At 44.6% G+C, this 18,560-nt stretch overlaps 1 protein-coding gene across 1 annotated transcript in view; it reads left to right on the top strand.

Annotated features, from left to right (window-relative positions):
• Window positions 1–18,560, top strand: part of LOC137430973 (acetylcholine receptor subunit alpha-like) — a 174,746-nt gene that overhangs the window by 94,514 nt on the left and 61,672 nt on the right. Inside the window, exons 4-5 of the mRNA XM_078781273.1 lie at window positions 3,005–3,114; window positions 9,286–9,481. Coding sequence (XP_078637399.1) covers window positions 3,005–3,114; window positions 9,286–9,481 — 306 coding nt within the window. The remainder of the gene's footprint in view (window positions 1–3,004; window positions 3,115–9,285; window positions 9,482–18,560) is intronic.

The following is an 18,560-nucleotide window of genomic DNA, read 5'->3' on the forward strand; positions in this document are numbered from 1 at the left end:
TTTGGGAATTTTAGGCATATTTTCACCTCAATTTAAGTATGGAGCTATAGGTCCATCACGGACAGTGTGGATGACGTTTATGTTTTCTAACGTACAGTCATTGTTCTGAGAAGACCTCTAGCGATCTTTGCGTCAATAACGTGTGTAGGACCCACGTGATCGGATCACTGACTCAACCAATCACTTTTTTTCACTTTGATCACTCAATTTCATCAATGGATAATTGCTAATGTCATACCAATCATTATTTGATCTCACATACCTTAGAATATATGCCAATGTATACATATACACAAAGAATATATATTAGGGGGTGCTTACCTTAATTCGTTGTGTAGGGGTGCTTAACTTAATTCTTTGTGTATATATTGCTGCCCGATAAACGGGCTTTTCAGAGTGCCTGAGTGTTTGGTTTGATTAAAGCAACTCGGATGAATTCCAGCTTTTTGTCGCGTCCATTCTTCCGATCGACGTGGGAGCCCCAGCTCCTTCATTACTTTGCTTTCTGGGCATCTATGGACATCTCCAGGTGTCTCCGGGTGGACGGCACAGATGAAGTACACCAAACACAAAATGGCAACCACAAAGATTTACCTTTACTTCTTTAAAAGTGAAATTCAAGTCGGAAATTAATGAAATTTAATTCACCACAGAGAGCACCGAAAATGCCAGCCTTTGCCTCCGTAGCTCAATCTCAACATAGCGGAGTTCCAATCAAGAGGTTCGATTCATCGTTGGAAGGTTTTTTTTAATAGGTACAGTCACGTGAAAAAGTAAGTACACCCCATGTAAAGTTTTGACTTTTTCAACATATTTCAACATACAGCTATTTGTTCTTCATTTCAACAATATTGAAAGATAAAGGTGATATAATACAACAAATATCATGAAACATTTACATTTTGTAGTCCATTGTATAATTTAAATAAACATAAATGCAAATTTCGCATGTGGAAAAAGTAAGTACACCCCGACATTTATCACTACTTCAAATACCTAAAATTAGAACCAGGTGCACCAACTCAGGGGCAAATGATTAGAACATCGTTAGAAAGGAACTTGGAGGAACCTGTCTCATTTAAACCTCAGACATTTAGTTTGGTTTGCTCTTTGTTGTTGAAGTGTGCGGCATCCACATACCTAGATCAAAATAGCTCTCTGAGGCCTTCAGAAAGAAGGTTATAGATGCCTACGAGTCTGGGAAGGGATTTAAAAAGATCTCCAAACAATTTCAAAAATAAATCAATCATTCGACTGTCCGGAAGATCATCCACAAGTGGAGAAGATTCCAAACAACTGCCAACTTGTTCAGGCCAGGCCGCCCCAGCAAGTTCAGCCCTAGAGCAGACCGCAAGATGCTGAAAGAAGTCTCTAAGAACCCCAGAATGTCATCACGGGACCTACAGGTAGCTCTTGCCACTGTTGATGTCAAAGTGCACGAGTCTACCATTAGAAAGAGGCTGCACAAATTTGATCTACATGGGAGATGTGCCAGGAGGAAACCTTTGCTGTCCAGAAAGAACATCAGGGCAACACTAAAGTTTGCCAATGAACACCGACGCAAAGACCAGCACTTATAGAACAATGTGCTCTGGACAGATGACTCAAAGGTAGAGCTATTTGGCCACAGTACCAGAAGATATGTTTGGCGAAAACCAATGACAGCATTTGACCACAAGAACCTGATACCAACTGTAAAGCATGGTGGTGGAAATATTATGGTTTGGGGCAGCTTTGCTGCATCAGGGCCTGGGCAGCTCACCATCATAGAATCCACTATGAATTCTTCATTGTAAAAGAGGGTGCTTGAGGATAATGTGAGGCCATCTGTCGGAGAGTTGAAGCTCAACCGAAGGTGGACGTTGCAACATGACAATGACCCTAAACATACCAGTAAATCCACTAAGGAATGGCTGAAAAGAAAGAAATGGAGGGTTCTGGAATGGCCAAGTCAAAGCCCGGATCTAAATCCCATTGAGATGTTGCGGGAGGATTTGAAACGAGCTGTGCATGCAAGAAACCCCTCAAACATCGCACAGCTGAAAGAATTCTGCATGGAGAAGTGGGCAAAAATTTCTCCCAGTCGATGTCAGAGACTGGTAGACAGTTATAAGAAACGCCTATTTGAGGTTGTTTCTGCCAAAGGGGGCAATACCACCTATTAGAGCCAAGGGTGTACTTACTTTTTCCACATGCGAAATTTGCATTTATGTTTATTTAAATTATACAATGGACTACAAAATGTAAATGTTTCATGATATTTGTTATATTATATCACCTTTATCTTTCAATGTTGTTGAAATGAAGATCAAATAGCTCTATGTTGAAATATGTTGAAAAAGTCAAAACTTTACATAGGGTGTACTTACTTTTTCACGTGACTGTATATTTTTATAGGTCTACCAAGAAAAAGGTAAAAAATGCGATCTTTTGCAAAAAAAAAATGCATACATAAAACAAGAGCTGTCTCCTGTATCGCCATGGCTTGCAAAAGCAGGTTCTTGAGCACACGCCTGTTGTTAATTATCTTTAAAAAGGGGTGTTTCAATTTTCCCAAACACTCAGTTTTAATTCCTGTACTCCCTTAAGAGTCCCTTATTATGCATGCAAAGTTTTGGGCCGCTAGGTTTCATGGTTTTGGAGTTATGGGGGAGACACACTGACACCGCCATTTACTATTATAGATTTAAAACTCTGTTCTTCCATGTGCCTCGCTATTGGTGAGAAAACAACCCAACATCCTCGCACACAGGACTAGCTGAGCTTGAGGTCATGGTGTCCAGGTTATTAAAAAGTGAAACAACTAAGCCAAATGTCCGACCTTTCAAGTCCAGTTACTTATTCAAGCAGATGGGACAGGTGACTTAACGATGAGTGTTCTTGTCTGTCTTCACTTTTGTCTGTTCACAGATTATGACCATAACGTATTGGTGATGATGTACCGTGGGCACATGGGTTTGTTTGTCTTTCTGATCTCTCTTATATCTGTTTCCTTGTTTAACAGGAATGGGTCGATGTCAATCTCAAATGGAATCCTGAAAATTATGGAGGAATCAAACAGATCCACATTCCCTCAACGGCTGTTTGGAAGCCGAACCTTGTGCTCTACAACAAGTAAGCAATCGAATCATCTCGATCGCCTAATTCCCTTGAAATTCCAACGTTTATGTTATTTACTATTTCTGTAAACGATGTACTCTATAATGAAGAAGAGTGACGATGGTGAATAAAGGGATCTGAATGTTTGTCTGGTGTTGACACGTTTGTCTGGACAAGCCTGGTGTTGGCTTTGCGGTTAGGGTGCCGGCTTGGGATCCTACGATCCCGAGTTCGAATCCCGGTCGATCGCCGAATTAACGCCAGGGGGGTTGACTCAGCCTGTCATCCTTCCGAGGTCGGCAAATTGAGTACCAGCTTGCTGGGATGAATGATCACGGTGTGTACCCCGGTTAGAATACGTACACCATGTCCCTGCGCATCGTACGAGGCGACTAAGGGTTGGCGTCAGGAAGGTGGCGTCAGGAAGGGCATCCGGCCATAAAAACATTGCCTCAAACAGGGAACCATGATTGTCATGGGGCCCGCAAGGCTAACCCCCGCTGGAAAATATAGCGGGGAAAAATGACCTCATTCGTCATTTCATTCATATTCATTCACTCAATGTTTGTACAAATTCACTAACCCATCAAGGTACCAAGTCCATCAGCTCACGAGTTCCGTATGGATCATCTTTCTGATATTTTCAATCTGCTGCGCTCACAGCAATTTGTGTCCATCATGTTCCTTCCAATATGTCCTAACGATGGACTTCCAATATGTCTTCCCTTTCAATTCTCCCCCTTGTCCCTCCCCTTCAAAACTCCCCCCTCACCCCTCCTATTCAAAACTTCCCCCAACCCCCCCCCCCCTTAGGGTGTTTCAATTTTCCGAAGTTGCTATTTTCGTGTCACTTTTCTCGTCCCCTTGGTTCTATTCATCTAATTGACCCGTATGCCAAATTTTAGACAAATTGAATAATATTTAGAGGTTGCACACTTATAGTCTGCACTGCTTATATTCATTCATTCATTGCATTGCACACACACTGCATTGCACACACTGCTTATATTCATTGCATTGCACACACACTGCATTGCACACACTGCTTATATTCATTGCATTGCACACACATTGCACACACACTGCATTGCACACACTGCTTATATTCATTGCATTGCACACACACTGCATTGCACACACTGCTTATATTCATTGCATTGCACACACATCGCACACACACTGCATTGCACACACTGATTATATTCATTGCATTGCACACACACTGCATTGCACACACTGCTTATATTCATTGCATTGCACACACATTGCACACATACTGCTTATATTCATTGCATTGCACACACACTGCATTGCACACACTGATTATATTCGTTGCATTGCACACACATTGCCCACACACTGCATTGCACACACTGCTTATATTCATTGCATTGCACACACATTGCACACACACTGCTTATATTCATTGCATTGCACACACACTGCATTGCACACACTGATTATATTCATTGCATTGCACACACATTGCACACACACTGCATTGCACACACTGCTTATATTCATTGCATTGCACACACACTGCTTATATTCATTGCATTGCACACACACTGCATTGCACACACTGATTATATTCATTGCATTGCACACACATTGCACACATACTGCTTATATTCATTGCATTGCACACACACTGCATTGCACACACTGCTTATATTCATTGCATTGCACACACATTGCACACATACTGCTTATATTCATTGCATTGCACACACACTGCATTGCACACACTGATTATATTCGTTGCATTGCACACACATTGCACACACACTGCATTGCACACACTGCTTATATTCATTGCATTGCACACACATTGCACACACACTGCTTATATTCATTGCATTGCACACACACTGCATTGCACACACTGATTATATTCATTGCATTGCACACACATTGCACACACACTGCATTGCACACACTGCTTATATTCATTGCATTGTACACACACTGCTTATATTCATTGCATTGCACACACACTGCATTGCACACACTGATTATATTCATTGCATTGCACACACATTGCACACACACTGCATTGCACACACTGCTTATATTCATTGCATTGCACACACATTGCACACACACTGCTTATATTCATTGCATTGCACACACACTGCATTGCACACACTGCTTATATTCATTGCATTGCACACACACTGCATTGCACACACATTGCACACACACTGCATTGCACACACTGCTTATATTCATTGCATTGTGTTATGTTCAATGTTTTACAATTCTTTCGATGTCTGATTAATTTTTATTTTGCAAAAAATCTTCTTCTTTTTCTTAAATGAACTGGAGTAAAATTTCAAAAGTGTGCAGACTGTGCAACCTCTAAATATTACCTGATCTTTCTCAAAATTGGCAGACAACCTCTGCATATAAATAGGAATGAGGGCATGAGCAAAGTCAACAAAAATGTCATATTTTAATTTTAAATCTATAATGTGAAACACCCAACCCCCCCCCCCCCTTCTATTCTCCCTCCCTATCATCTTTCTCCAATTCTCCCCCCTCCCCCTCCTCCTCAAAGCTGCCTCCTCCCCACTTCCTCTCCCTTCCATCTCATACCTCCACCTCCTCCAACCTTCTACTTTGCTCTGCGCCCCCCTCAAACAACACCTCACAGTTCCTCATCCCATCACCATCAAACCTTTCGTCCTCCTCATCCTTCCCTTTCTTGTAACTCTTCTGTAATCTCTGACACACTATCAACTGCTCTCCCTACCTCTCCCTCTCATCCTCCATCGGACCCTACCCCTCCCCTCCCCTGTCCTGCACCCGATGCTCCCCCTCTCTACTCACTAACGGTATGGACCTCAAACATCCGGGACCTTCGCTCAAACCTGATTGATCTCTCCATTCAGGTTGCTTCTGACAATCCAGACGTGATCTGCTTAACAGAAGCTTTCCTCCTTCAAGATGTCTCTGATTCCTTAATATCTCTCCCTGTTTACGCCCTCCTCCAGTATGATAGACCTGAGCCTCGTCCTGTAGGTGGGGTGGCTATCTTTATTAAAAAACTCTCTTCCTAACTCTCCCTGCACTGCCCTCTCTCCACCTCACCCCCAGGAGTACCTCTGGCTACGGCTTTCTCTCCGCTCCCACCTTTTGTTCATATGTGTTCTGTACCGTCCTCCAAACAGAGAAGACTCCATTTACATCTCACTGTCTGACAACATGGATCAACTTCTATCCACTCATCCCAACTCTCTATTCCCTCATAAGCGGTGCTTCAACTGTCATCATGCCAGCTGGCTGTGTGTGGGTACCTCTTGCTCCAGCCATGGCACCTCAGCAAAGGACTTCTGCGACTCACTGGGTCTGACACAATTTGTCAATTTCCCGACCTGGATCTCAGTCAATGGAGCATCTTCTCTTCTCGACTTGGTTATGACAAACTTCTTGGCAAATGTCTGCTGCTCTTCTTCTGCTCCGATTGGTTCTTCTGATCATTTGCTTGTTAAAGTGGACATCTCTCTGGCCATTCTCACAGAGCCTCCTCAGTGCCGACGAGTCTGGCATTTCACTCAGGCCAACTGGCACATTCTTCAAGCAGACATAAATAATCTGGACTGGTCTCCCATCTCCACTGCCTCTGACATCAACTCTTCCTGGAAATTCTTCCAAAGCAAACTGCTCTCTCTCATGCACAGATTTATCCCATCTCGTCTTCAGTTGTCATACCCTTCCTCCCATCCATGGTACACTGAATCTTGTGGTGAGGCAGTTGCCCTGAAACAACATGCCTTCACCTCCTGGAAGGCAAATCCAACTGAAGGCAATCTCAGTTCCTTTCACAAAGCTCAGAACAAGTGAGTGTGTACCGTCAGCAGAGCCAAGATGCAGTATCTCTCTACTCTCAAGACGAACTCTCAAACCTGTCTCTCTCCTCCAAATCCTGGTGGCGTCTGGTCAAATCTGTTTGTGGTGTTTGTTCCCCCTCCATCCCCTCCCTTACCTCAAATGGCTTCACAGCTGACACTGCACGTGAAAAGGCCGAATGCCTCAACTCTGTGTTTGCCTCAAAATCTTGTGTCTCAAACCTCTCTCTCTCTGTATCCTCCTTACCCAGTCGAACTCAGCTGCCGCCAGACTCTGTGTCCTTCTCTCTTGACAAGGTGGAGAAGTTTCTGTCAAACCTCGACTCTGATTCTGCAACTGGACCAGACGGCATCAACCCACAGGTCCTAAAATCCTGCTCTTCCGCTCTATCTCACCCTCTCTCTATTCTCTTCACCCTCTCTTTTGCTCAAGGTCATCTACCATCTGCTTGGAAATCAGCAAACATTACCGCTTTTTCACAAAAAAGGTGCAAAAACAGATCCTTGCAACTACAGACCAATCAACCTGCTCCCAATAATCAGCAAGGTCATGGAAACAATCATCGCTTCTGACATCAAATCCTTCCTCTTCTCCAATGACTTGGTCTCGGATCATCAATTTGGATTCAGACCAGGCCATTCTACTCTGGACATGCTGCTTCTGCTGTCTCAACAATGGATGGAGGTCCTCAATGCCAAACAGGAAAACAGAGCTGTCTCCCTTGACATATCTCGTGCCTTCGATACGGTCTGGCACCCCGCTCTGCTCACCAAACTCTCCTCTTATGGTATCCATGGAAACCTCCACGCAAGGCTTGCCGACTTCCTCTCTGGTCGGAGGCAACGTGTGGCCCTGAATGGATTTCTCTCATCTCCTCCTCCTGTTCTGGCTGGAGTTCCCCAAGGCAGTGTTCTGGGCCCGGCCCTATGCTTTTTCTGGTCTTCATTAATGATCTCTCCGACTCTGTGGAAAATCCTCTCTATCTCTTTGCTGATGACTCCACTCTCTGCCGCTCCATATCTCAAACCTCAGATCGGCAGTCTGCAGCCTCCTCACTCTCTGCAGACCTGGACAAAATCACATTCTGGTCAAACAAGTGGAACATGTCTTTCAATCCTGACAAATCTCACACTCTCACTTTGTCTCTCCAAAAAGACCGTCTGGACAACCCTTCCATTTACTTTCTGAACAATCCTCTCCAAGAAGTTCTGTCTCTCAAGCTTTTGGGTCTCACTATCTGCCATGATCTTTCTTGGGAAAACCACATTTCCATGCTGGCCTCCAAAGCCAGTCACCGACTGGGCATCCTCCATAGTGCGAAGTCCTTCCTTGGCACACCTGGGCTCCTCGCCATATACAAAGCTTTCATCCGCAGCATGATGGAATACTGCACTCCCCTCTGGGCCGGTGCTCCTTCCTCACCCCTAGCTCGGCTTCACGTGGATGAAACCAAATCATTCAGAATCATTGGTATCTTCTGCGATGAAGCTGATTTTGAGGGCCTTTCTCTCTCTCTCACCACAGGCAGGTTAGTGGTCTTTCTTTCTTCTCCCGACTCCTCTCCAGCCTTGCTCCCCCTGCTCTCTCTGTGCTCTGTCCCCCAAATATTCCTGCAGGACGCACAAAATCTGCCAGCAACCCCCTTATGGTGAAACTAACAAAATCAAGACTCTCTGCTCACCTTCACTCTGCATTCCCCTTTTCTCCCACCTCTGGAACAAACTCCCACACTCTCTTTAATCCCTCTCCACCCTCCAGGTCTTTAAAACAGCTGTTCACCACCATCTCTTATCTTCCCCCATCCACAACCTTGATCTTTTCTACCCCAGTTAAAACACCCCAAACCCGCTTCTTTCAATCCCTAACTTTTTTTCCTGAAATTCCTCGTAGTGAAATTCCTAATCGTGTTAATTTGCTTTATACCGTGTACCCAGCCCTTCTCCCCAGCTCTACCCCTTCCACAGATCTACCGATGTCCCTGTTCTCTACTGTTGTTGTGCTTGTGTGCTTCCCTCTCTCCCCCCCTTATCTACCGCTCCCTTAATTGTATGTTCTATGTGTCTGTACATGTTTTCATATTCAATGTGTTAGCTCTTACACGAGCCTCGATTCTGTATACAAAAAAAGAATAAAATAAGTGGTGCAAAGGAACACAACACCCACGGCGGACTCCGCACGTTTTATCCCTCCACACCCCCCACTCCCACCCTCCCCCTCATGTAACTGATAACTCGACAAGCTTACCTCTCTCATTGAGAAAACCAGGGATTGTGGAAAGGAATTGTCATTTGAATCCACGTGACACCTACTGTGTATGTATGTGTTTCTTTGCAGCGCCATTGGGGACTTCACCGTTCGACAAATGACAAAGATGCTGCTTGAGTATACGGGTCGCATCACGTGGAGTCCTCCGATCATATTCCAAAGCTACTGTGAGATTATTGTCACGCACTTCCCATTTGATCAACAAAACTGCAGCATCAAGCTGGGCACCTGGTCTTACGATGGCAGCAACGTGTACATCATCCAGGTGACGCCTACTTGCAGGTGTGATAGGATGGTGTAGAGATATTTCACTTACCTTTTGCCCATCCAATCTAGGTGGGATTCTCAACCTGACTATAAACCATCAAATTCGTGCTTCACAGGTCGGGCAGTGCATCACACAGCCAGGGGCGGATCCAGGGGGGGGGGGGTGCAGGGGGTGCGCACCCCCCCCCCTTTCGATCCAGGATGAGGGTGCAGGTGGTGCGAATCTGCTGAACTGTTGGACCAGGGAAGAACACAAGGAACTGCAGAAACTTCCAAGAACGCACGAAATGCCGTTTCTGATGATCAATTTTTTTAAATTTCCTGGGGGAGGACACCCAGACCCGCCCCCTTTATCCCCCCCCCCCCCCCCAGCGCTACAGTTTCATGTGCCCCCCCGTCTTGAAATTCCTGGATCCGCCCCTGCACAGTGGTCCCTCCCTGGAATGGGCATCAATCTGGGTCTCCTGTCTGATAACACTAAGTAATGGACAATAAATATCCCATTGTGTCCTTCACAAAAACTAGGCGACTTCTTTCTGGCTCCCAAACACCTTGAAAAGATTTCGCCTCGGATAACCGAGTTGTGTAAATATATATATATGTATATATATATATATATATATATATATATATATATATATATATATATATATATATATATATATATATATATATATATATATATATATATATATAATATATATATAATATATATATATATTATATATATATATATAATATATATATATATATATACTGTATATATATAATTATATATATATATATATATATATATATATATGTGTGTATATATATATATATACAGTCACGTGAAAAACTAAATACACCCCATGTAAAATTTTGACTTTTTCAACATATTTCAACATACAGCTATTTGATCTTCATTTCAAAAAATATTGACAGATAAAGGTGATATAATATAACAAATATCATGAAACATTTACATTTTGTCGTCCATTGTATAATTTAAATAAACATAAATGCAAATTTCGCATGTGGAAAAAGTAAGTACACCCTTGGCTCTAATAGGTGGTATTGCCCCCTTTGGCAGAAACAACCTCAAGTAGGCGTTTCTTATAACTGTCTACCAGTCTCTGACATCGACTGGGAGGAAATGTGTGCCCACCTCTCCATGCAGAATTCTTTCAGCTGTGCGATGCTTGAGGTGTTCTTGCATGCACAGCTCGTTTCAAATCCCCCCCACAACATCTCGATGGGATTTAGATCCGGGCTTTGACTTGGCCATTCCAGAACCCCCCATTTCATTCTTTTCAGCCATTCCTTGGTGGATTCACTGGTAGTATAGGCTCTGGGGGGTTGCTTGTGTACATCTCTCTTCTACGGCAAAACTTTTGATTTTCCTGTTCTATATGTTGAGACCCTTGAAAAAATCTGGGTAACACTCCCAGATCAAGTACGTTTTTTCTGCACACCCCAATACGTGATTATGACTTGAGGCCAATAGCCGAAATAGCAAAATTCAGTTTTCATGGAATAATTCAAGAGTAGGCAGCTTTAGATTCAAATGTAACATTTATTTATCATGTTTAGACATAACTAACACATTTTTAGCATGGTTCAATACTATAAACTGTCTTTTTTCGGAAAAAAACACGTCATTTAGCTTCTTTTTCTCCAAAAATCACTTTCAGTTTGAAAGGCGCTCAAACTCCGGATCACCTCTCATACACCCAATTATGTAGACTAGGGCATGCCCGTACTATATATATATCTAAAAGTATATCCCCCCCCCCTCTATTTACATGCAATGGTTTGGTCCAAAGCTAACGGCTTGCGAGTACGGTGACAATCCCCCCCCTCTATTTACATGAAATGGTTTGGTCCAAAGCTAACGGCTAGCGGAGTTTGGTAAAGAAATCGCCATAGCGTGCACAAATGCGCAGGAAAGCGAAAGAATCGCAAATTAGTTTTAATTAGTTTTAAAACATAGTTTAACGGCAACATAGCGGCAACATAGTTTGCCAACGTGAAATAAATGAATACGCTCTCAAATGTGCCAAAAAAAAAAAAAAACGCTACCCGTACGCTCTACCCCGCCCGTACGCCCGTAAACAAAAAAAACAACGCTCTTCGCTTCCGCCCTTCGCTCTGACTGAATTGGGAGAAATAATGCGCATAAGAAATCGAGAAATTATTATTTTCTCCGGAAGAAATCGAATTACGTACCGTAATGGCGCACGCGCTGGGCTCAGCATCAGCTCGCTCTCACATCGGCCACGCCTACGCAATAACGCGTTCTGTGATTGGATGCCGGAAGTGCAGTCCTCACTGTCCGGAAGGTCGTATATCGCAGTTACGATGAATCGCAAATTAGTTTTTATTAGTTTTATAATTAGTTTTAAAACATAGTTTAACGGCAACATAGTTTGCCGACGGGAAATAAATGAATACGCTCTCAAATGTGCCATCCGAGGCAGAGTGTGTTCGCCACGTTCGGCACACGTGATAGCTCGCTGCTCTCTGATTGGTTGAATCGTTTTTTGGACATAGCTCGGTAAGTACTTCTGCGATTAATTTAAAACCTTGAAAAGGCACATCCTCGGGTCCCCAGCAATATACCTGGCAAGTTTCAAGTATATCGGACCGGTAGTTGTCGAGAAACAGCGGTCACAGACATACAAACAAACAAACGTACAAACAAACATACACACAGAGATTAGTGGAATTATAGATAGATAAAGCAACCAAAATTTGTCAGAAGCTTCCTTATGAAGCCCTTTAATAATTCCATGCATCATATTTATGATTCATTATATTGTATAGTGACAGTGGGGTCAAATGTTAACAAAGGTTACCCCTACCCCAAAAAGCGGTATAAACCAAAATTGGTTAAATTGGTCTAACTTTAGAAGTAAGTGTGATATTCGGCTGATTTTGGTGTCTATGTATGGGTTTTTGATAGCAAGCTATTCATTGGAACCATAATCAACCCCTTTTGAATATACCTAATTTGCATAATTTCAAAATGGCCGCCAAACACCTCCTGGCAATGATGTTGACTAAATTTCGCTCAAAATTCAGCTTAAGCAAAACTATTACACTTACATAGCTTAAGGATTCATTAATTAAAATCATAACATGTCCACAAACCCAATATAACTGTCATAACAAGGAAGCGCGTGCTGTCAATTACCACCATTTACCACCCGTGCAACTTCAATACATGTACTCTTTATCAAGCGACAGGATTCTTGCAGGCATCAGGGGAAGCCTTTTTGCAATGACAAAAATTTACACATTTGACTATGGCGGTCCTACAGGGGCATGTTGACCTGGCACACTTAGTGCATGAACAGACAACTGTCCAATGTGATTCTAGAGTTTTCCACGTTGTCTCAGGTATCAGCTGTTCCTTGTCATGCGTATAACCACAATCCTCTGGCTTAAGTGCGATCACATTTTCAGAATCTTGATGAAGCTCCAAAGCATGCATGATATTGTAGGCATTGAAAAAGCTACGCTTCATATGTGGCAGGAGACCTTGGCTGGTTGGTGGCAGGTTGTGATGAGAACTCCCTTTGACATGATGGAAGATCTCCGCACGCAAGTTCGAAAATTTCTTCGCATCGCTTTTTGGTTTCAGTACTTTGACCAAGTAGGATTCTGCATTCTTGATCAAAGGCTGAGAAAGGGTCGGCAACCCTCCAAAGTGCTTCAATAACTTTTCTGGCTCGGCATTCAAGGCGGCTTTCTTGGTCCCAACTTTGCTAGTGATATCACATCCTGTAAGACTGTGTACGGCAGGAAGAACAGCACAGAGTTGACATCCGATGCGCTCGAACAAGGTATGAAGGGGCACATACCGAGTGCTATCTCCAACTCCAGCTCGTACCCACAGCTCCTCTAGGTCATGTTGGAGAAAGACAGGCATGTGGTGGAGCAAGGCAACAACTACATCAGTATCATTGGAGATGACAACACATATTTTGTGTCCTTCTTTGAGCGCGTCCAAAACATGAAGGAGTATGCGAAGATCCGCCTCTTCAAATGTGGATTGAAGGTGTACCAGTGCGCTCTCATCTCTGTTGTGCATTTTCATACATTTCCAATCCTCGTTCTCTCTGGTCACCTGTCCGAGTACAGTTGGGTACTGACCGGTATTTGCAATATTTGAACGAACATGGCTGTAGATCAGTTTTTCAAGGAGAAGTTTGTTGTTGTTGGAAGGCCAGAATGTGTTCATATCCTTAGGTAGTGGTGTTGATGGCTCTATTGAAGTATATTCGATGGGTAGAGTGTCACTTCGCCTTTTCCTCTCGCTGTCCTTCACTGATGGGTCATCAGAATACATGTCAAAGACATAGTCAGTCCGCCCAAACCGATGATATATGGCCGAAAATGACATGAAATTTGATAGAAGGTCATTGAATTTGGAGAGTTTCGTAACATTAACCTTTCGGATTGTGGCCATGATGTCAACGACAAATGATGCGTCTTTCCGATGACTATATGTAAATTCTTCCGGTTTTAGGTGCGTCTCCAACTCCTTCAGTAGCTGGCTCTTTGCTGGTTTGGTCATCATTCCTGCATCATCAAACAACACTGGGGAGGGAACAACATCGTACTTTAAGAGATCATCAGTGGTGAGGCCACGCTCCCGAGCTATTTCTATGTTTCTCTCAGCGATGTTCATCTCCTTCACTGTCGTCTTGGTAGTCTTCTGTGGCTTCTTTCGAAGAGTTTTCATCGTCTTCAAGTTTGTGCGGTGAATGGTACTGCTTATTCGTTCAGTCTTGGTGACAAACCTTTCCTTTCTGAACTTCAGGTACATCTCTTTTCCTTTTGAAAAGGCATTGAGCATGTCAGTTTTTAAATCATCGGACATAACCTCTTTTGTCACAAAGTTTTGTAGTGTTTTGGAAGCGTCTAGAGACAGAGGGGACCCCTTCTCTTCAATGAATCTCATCATCTCCTGAATATGTCCTTCTTTGCGGTTCGTTGTGGCTTGAGATGATTCGTGGTGGCTGTAAGTCTCATGTGTCCTGTCAATCACATCACTGTATTGCCGATGTAGGTTCTTAACTGCCATCATTTCATGGTATATTAGGTCCCACTGGGCGACATACTGTTTTTGCTTTGCATGTCCAATGACTCCATCGCTGCACTTAGATGAAAGGTTAATGCTTTGCTCTAATTTCTGGTCTCCTCCAACAGCGGTGAATCGGCCGGGTATCTCTCTGATTGAAAAATTGCCTTTGGCAAATTGTTCATGAACTGATGGTGCAGTCTCAGGTAGAAGTCGCATGTCTTCAAGGTAGAGAGAACACCAACGCAAGTAATTGGTCGAATCGAATGCCGCAAACAGGTTCAATGCACGCTGGACAGCGTCAAGATGCAGTTCCCAAATCCCTTCACGATCAGCTCTCAACAGATCACGGACAATATCCATCATTTGCAAGAACTGAGTCCAGAACTTGAAGTTTTCATTGGTATCAGACCGTGTTTGGATGAATCTGTTCAAATCTTCGACCAACGTTTTTGATGCATCAGCAAACTGAACCATATACTTCTGACTATCTGTGATGCATTTTTTTTTTTTTTTTTTTTTTTTTTTGGGATACAAGATCGAGGCTCGTGAAAGAGCGAACATTAATCACACAGAAAGACAAGCAGACACATAAAACAAATAACATCGGGAGCGGTAGACAAGATGGGGAGAGAGGGGGAAGGACACAAACACAACATTTGAGAGCAGGGACCGAGAGACATGGAGACATCGAGAGATCTGTGGGAGGGAGAGGGCTTTGGGGGGGAGGCATGTGAAGGGGGGGAGGCATGTGAAGGGGGGGGGGGGGGTGGGAGAGGTATAAACATATGGACACTGCCAGGATTTCCAGGAAAGAAGTTGGAATTTCAAACAAGGTGGATCTGGGGTGAATTAGTGGGGGTAGAAAAGATCAAGGTTATGGATGGGGGAAGATAAGAGATGGTGGTGAACAGCTGTTTTAAAGACCTGGAGGGAGGAGAGGGATTGAAGGGAGTGTGGGAGTTTGTTCCACAGGCGGGAGAAAAGAGGAATGAAAGAGTGAAGGTGAGCAGAGAGCCGAGATTTCGGCAGTTTAACCATCAGAGGGTTGCTGGCAGATCTTGTGCGACCTGTAGGAATATTTGGGGGACAGAGCACAGAGAGAGCTGGGGGAGCAAGGCCGGAGAGGAGTCGGTAGAAGACAGAAAGGCCACCTACCTGCCTGCGGTGAGTGAGTGAAAGGCCCTCAGAGATAGCTTCATCGCGGGAGATTCCAATGATTTTGAAAGCTTTGGATTCAACAGCGTGAAGCCGAGCCAGGTGTGAGGCAGGAGCACCAGCCCATAGGGGAGAACAGTATTCCATTGAGCTGCGGATGAAAGCCTTGTATGTGGTGAGGAGCTCAGGTGTGCCGAGGAAGGACTTCGCACGACGGAGGATGCCCAGTCGGCGACTGGCTTTGGAGGCCAGCTTGTAAATGTGGTTTTCCCAAGAAAGATCATGGCAGATAGTGAGACCCAAAAGCTTGAGTGACAGAACTTCTTGGAGAGGATTGTTGAGAAAGTAGATGGGAGGGTTGTCCAGTCGATCTTTTCGGAGAGATTCGTAAGTGATTCGTAAGATTCGTAAGTGATTCGGATTCGAAAGAGAGTGAGATTTGTCAGGATTGAAAGACATGTTCCACTTGTTTGACCAGTCTGTGATTTTGTCCAGGTCTTCAGAGAGTGAGGAGGCTGCAGACTGCCGATCTGAGGGAAGAGGAATGGAGCGGCAGAGAGTGGAGTCATCAGCAAAGAGATAGAGAGGATTTTCCAGAGAGTCAGAGAGATCATTGATAAAGACCAGAAAAAGCACAGGGCCCAGCACACTTCCTTGGGGAACTCCAGCCTGAACAGGAAGGGGAGATGAGAGAAATCCATTCAGGGCCACACGTTGACTACGACCAGAGAGGAAGTCCGCAAGCCATGCATGGAGATTTCCATGGATACCATAGGAGGAGAGTTTGGTGAGCAGAGCTGGGTGCCAGACCGTATCAAAGGCCCTTGATATGTCAAGGGAGACAGCTCTGATTTGCTGTTTGGCATTGAGGACCTCCATCCATTGTTGAGACAGCAGAAGCAGCATGTCCAGAGTAGAGTGACCTGATCTGAAACCAAATTGATGATCAGAGATCAAGCCATTGGAGAAGAGGAAAGATTTCATATCCGAAGCAATGATGGATTCCATGACTTTGCTGATAATTGGGAGCAGGCTGATTGGTCTGTAGTTGCAAGGATCTGTTTTTGCACCTTTTTTGTGTAAAGCGGTAATGTTAGCTGATTTCCAGGATGCTGGCAGATGACCTTGAGCAAAAGATAGGGTGAAAAGAACAGAGAGAGGGTGAGATAGAGCGGCAGAGCAGGATTTTAGGACCCGTGGGCTGATGCCGTCTGGTCCAGTTGCAGAATCAGAGTCGAGGTTTGAGAAAAACTCCTCCACCTTGTCAGGAGAGAAGGACACAGAGTCCAGGAGCAGTTGGGTTCGACTGGGAAAGGTGGGAACAGAGAGAGATGGGTTTGGGACTAAGGATTTTGAGGCGAACACAGAGTTGAGGCATTCGGCTTTGTCACGTGCGATGTCAACTGTGTGGCCATTTGAGGTAAGGGAGGGGATGGAGGGGGAACAAACACCAGAAACGGATTTGACCAGACGCCACCAGGATTTGGAGGAAGGAGACAGGTTTGAGAGTTCATTCTTGAGTGAGGAGAGATAGTGCTTCCTGGCACTCCTGAGGGTAGACACACACTTGTTCCGAGCTTGGTGGAAGGAACTGAGATTTCCTTCAGTTGGATTAGCCTTCCAAGAGGCAAAGGCAAGTTGTTTCAGGGCAACTGCCTCACCACAAGATTCAGTGTACCATGGACGGGAGGAAGGGTAAGACAATTGAAGGCGAGATGGGATAAATCTGTGCATGAGAGAGATCAGTTTGCTTTGGAAGAATTCCCAGGAAGAATTGATGTCAGAGGCAGTGGAGATGGGAGACCAATCCAGACGATTGATGGCTGCTTGAAGACCGTCCCAGTCGGCCTGAGTGAAATGCCAGACTCGTCGACGCTGAGGAGGCTCTCTGAGAATGGCCAGAGAGATGTCCACTTTGACAAGCACATGATCAGAAGAACCGATTGGAGCAGAAGAAGAGCAGCAGACATTAGCAGGGAGGTTTGTCATAACCAAGTCTAGAAGAGAAGATACTCCATTGGCTGAGATCCGGGTCGGGAAATTGACAGATTGTGTCAATCCCAGTGAGTCACAGAAGTCCTTTGCTGAGGTGCCATGACTAGTGAGAGAGGAACCCACACCCAACCAGGTGGCATGATGACAGATGAAGTCACCACATATGAGGAAGAGAGAGTTGGGATGAGTGGATAGAAGTTGGTCCATGTTGTCAGACATTGAAATGTAGATGGAGTCATCACTGTTTGGGGGACGGTACAGAACACATATGAACAAAAGGTGGGAGCGGAGAGGAAGCCGTAACCAGAGGTACTCCTGCGGGTGAGGAGGAAAGAGAGCAGTGCAAGGAGAGTGAGGAAGAGAGTTTTTGACAAAGATAGCCACCCCACCACCAGGCCGAGGCTCAGGTCTATCATACCGGAGGAGGGAGTAACCAGGAAGAGATATTAAGGAATCAGAGACATCTTGAAGGAGGAAAGTCTCTGTTAAGCAGATCAAGTCTGGATTGTCAGAAGCAACCTGTATGGAGAGATCAGTCAGGTTTGAGCGAAGGCCCCGGATGTTTGAGGTCCATACCGTTAATGAAGAGAGAGGGGGAGCATCGGGCACAGGACAGGGGAGGGGAGGAGTAGGGTAAGATGAAGGATGAGAGGGGGAGGTAGGGAGAGCAGTTGATAGTGTTTCAGATGTTGCAGAAGAGTTCCAAGAAAGGGAAGGATGAGGAGGATGAAAGGTTTGATGGTGAAGGGATGCGGCACAGTGAGGGGTTGTTTGAGGGGGGGGCAGAAGAAAGTAGAAGGTTTGGGGGGGTGGAGGTAAGAGATAGAAGGGAGACGAAGTGGGGAGGAGGCAGCTT

Source organism: Myxine glutinosa, chromosome 7 (genome assembly GCF_964187855.1).
Source record: "Myxine glutinosa chromosome 7, kmMyxGlut1.1, whole genome shotgun sequence".
Taxonomy (NCBI): domain Eukaryota; kingdom Metazoa; phylum Chordata; class Myxini; order Myxiniformes; family Myxinidae; genus Myxine; species Myxine glutinosa.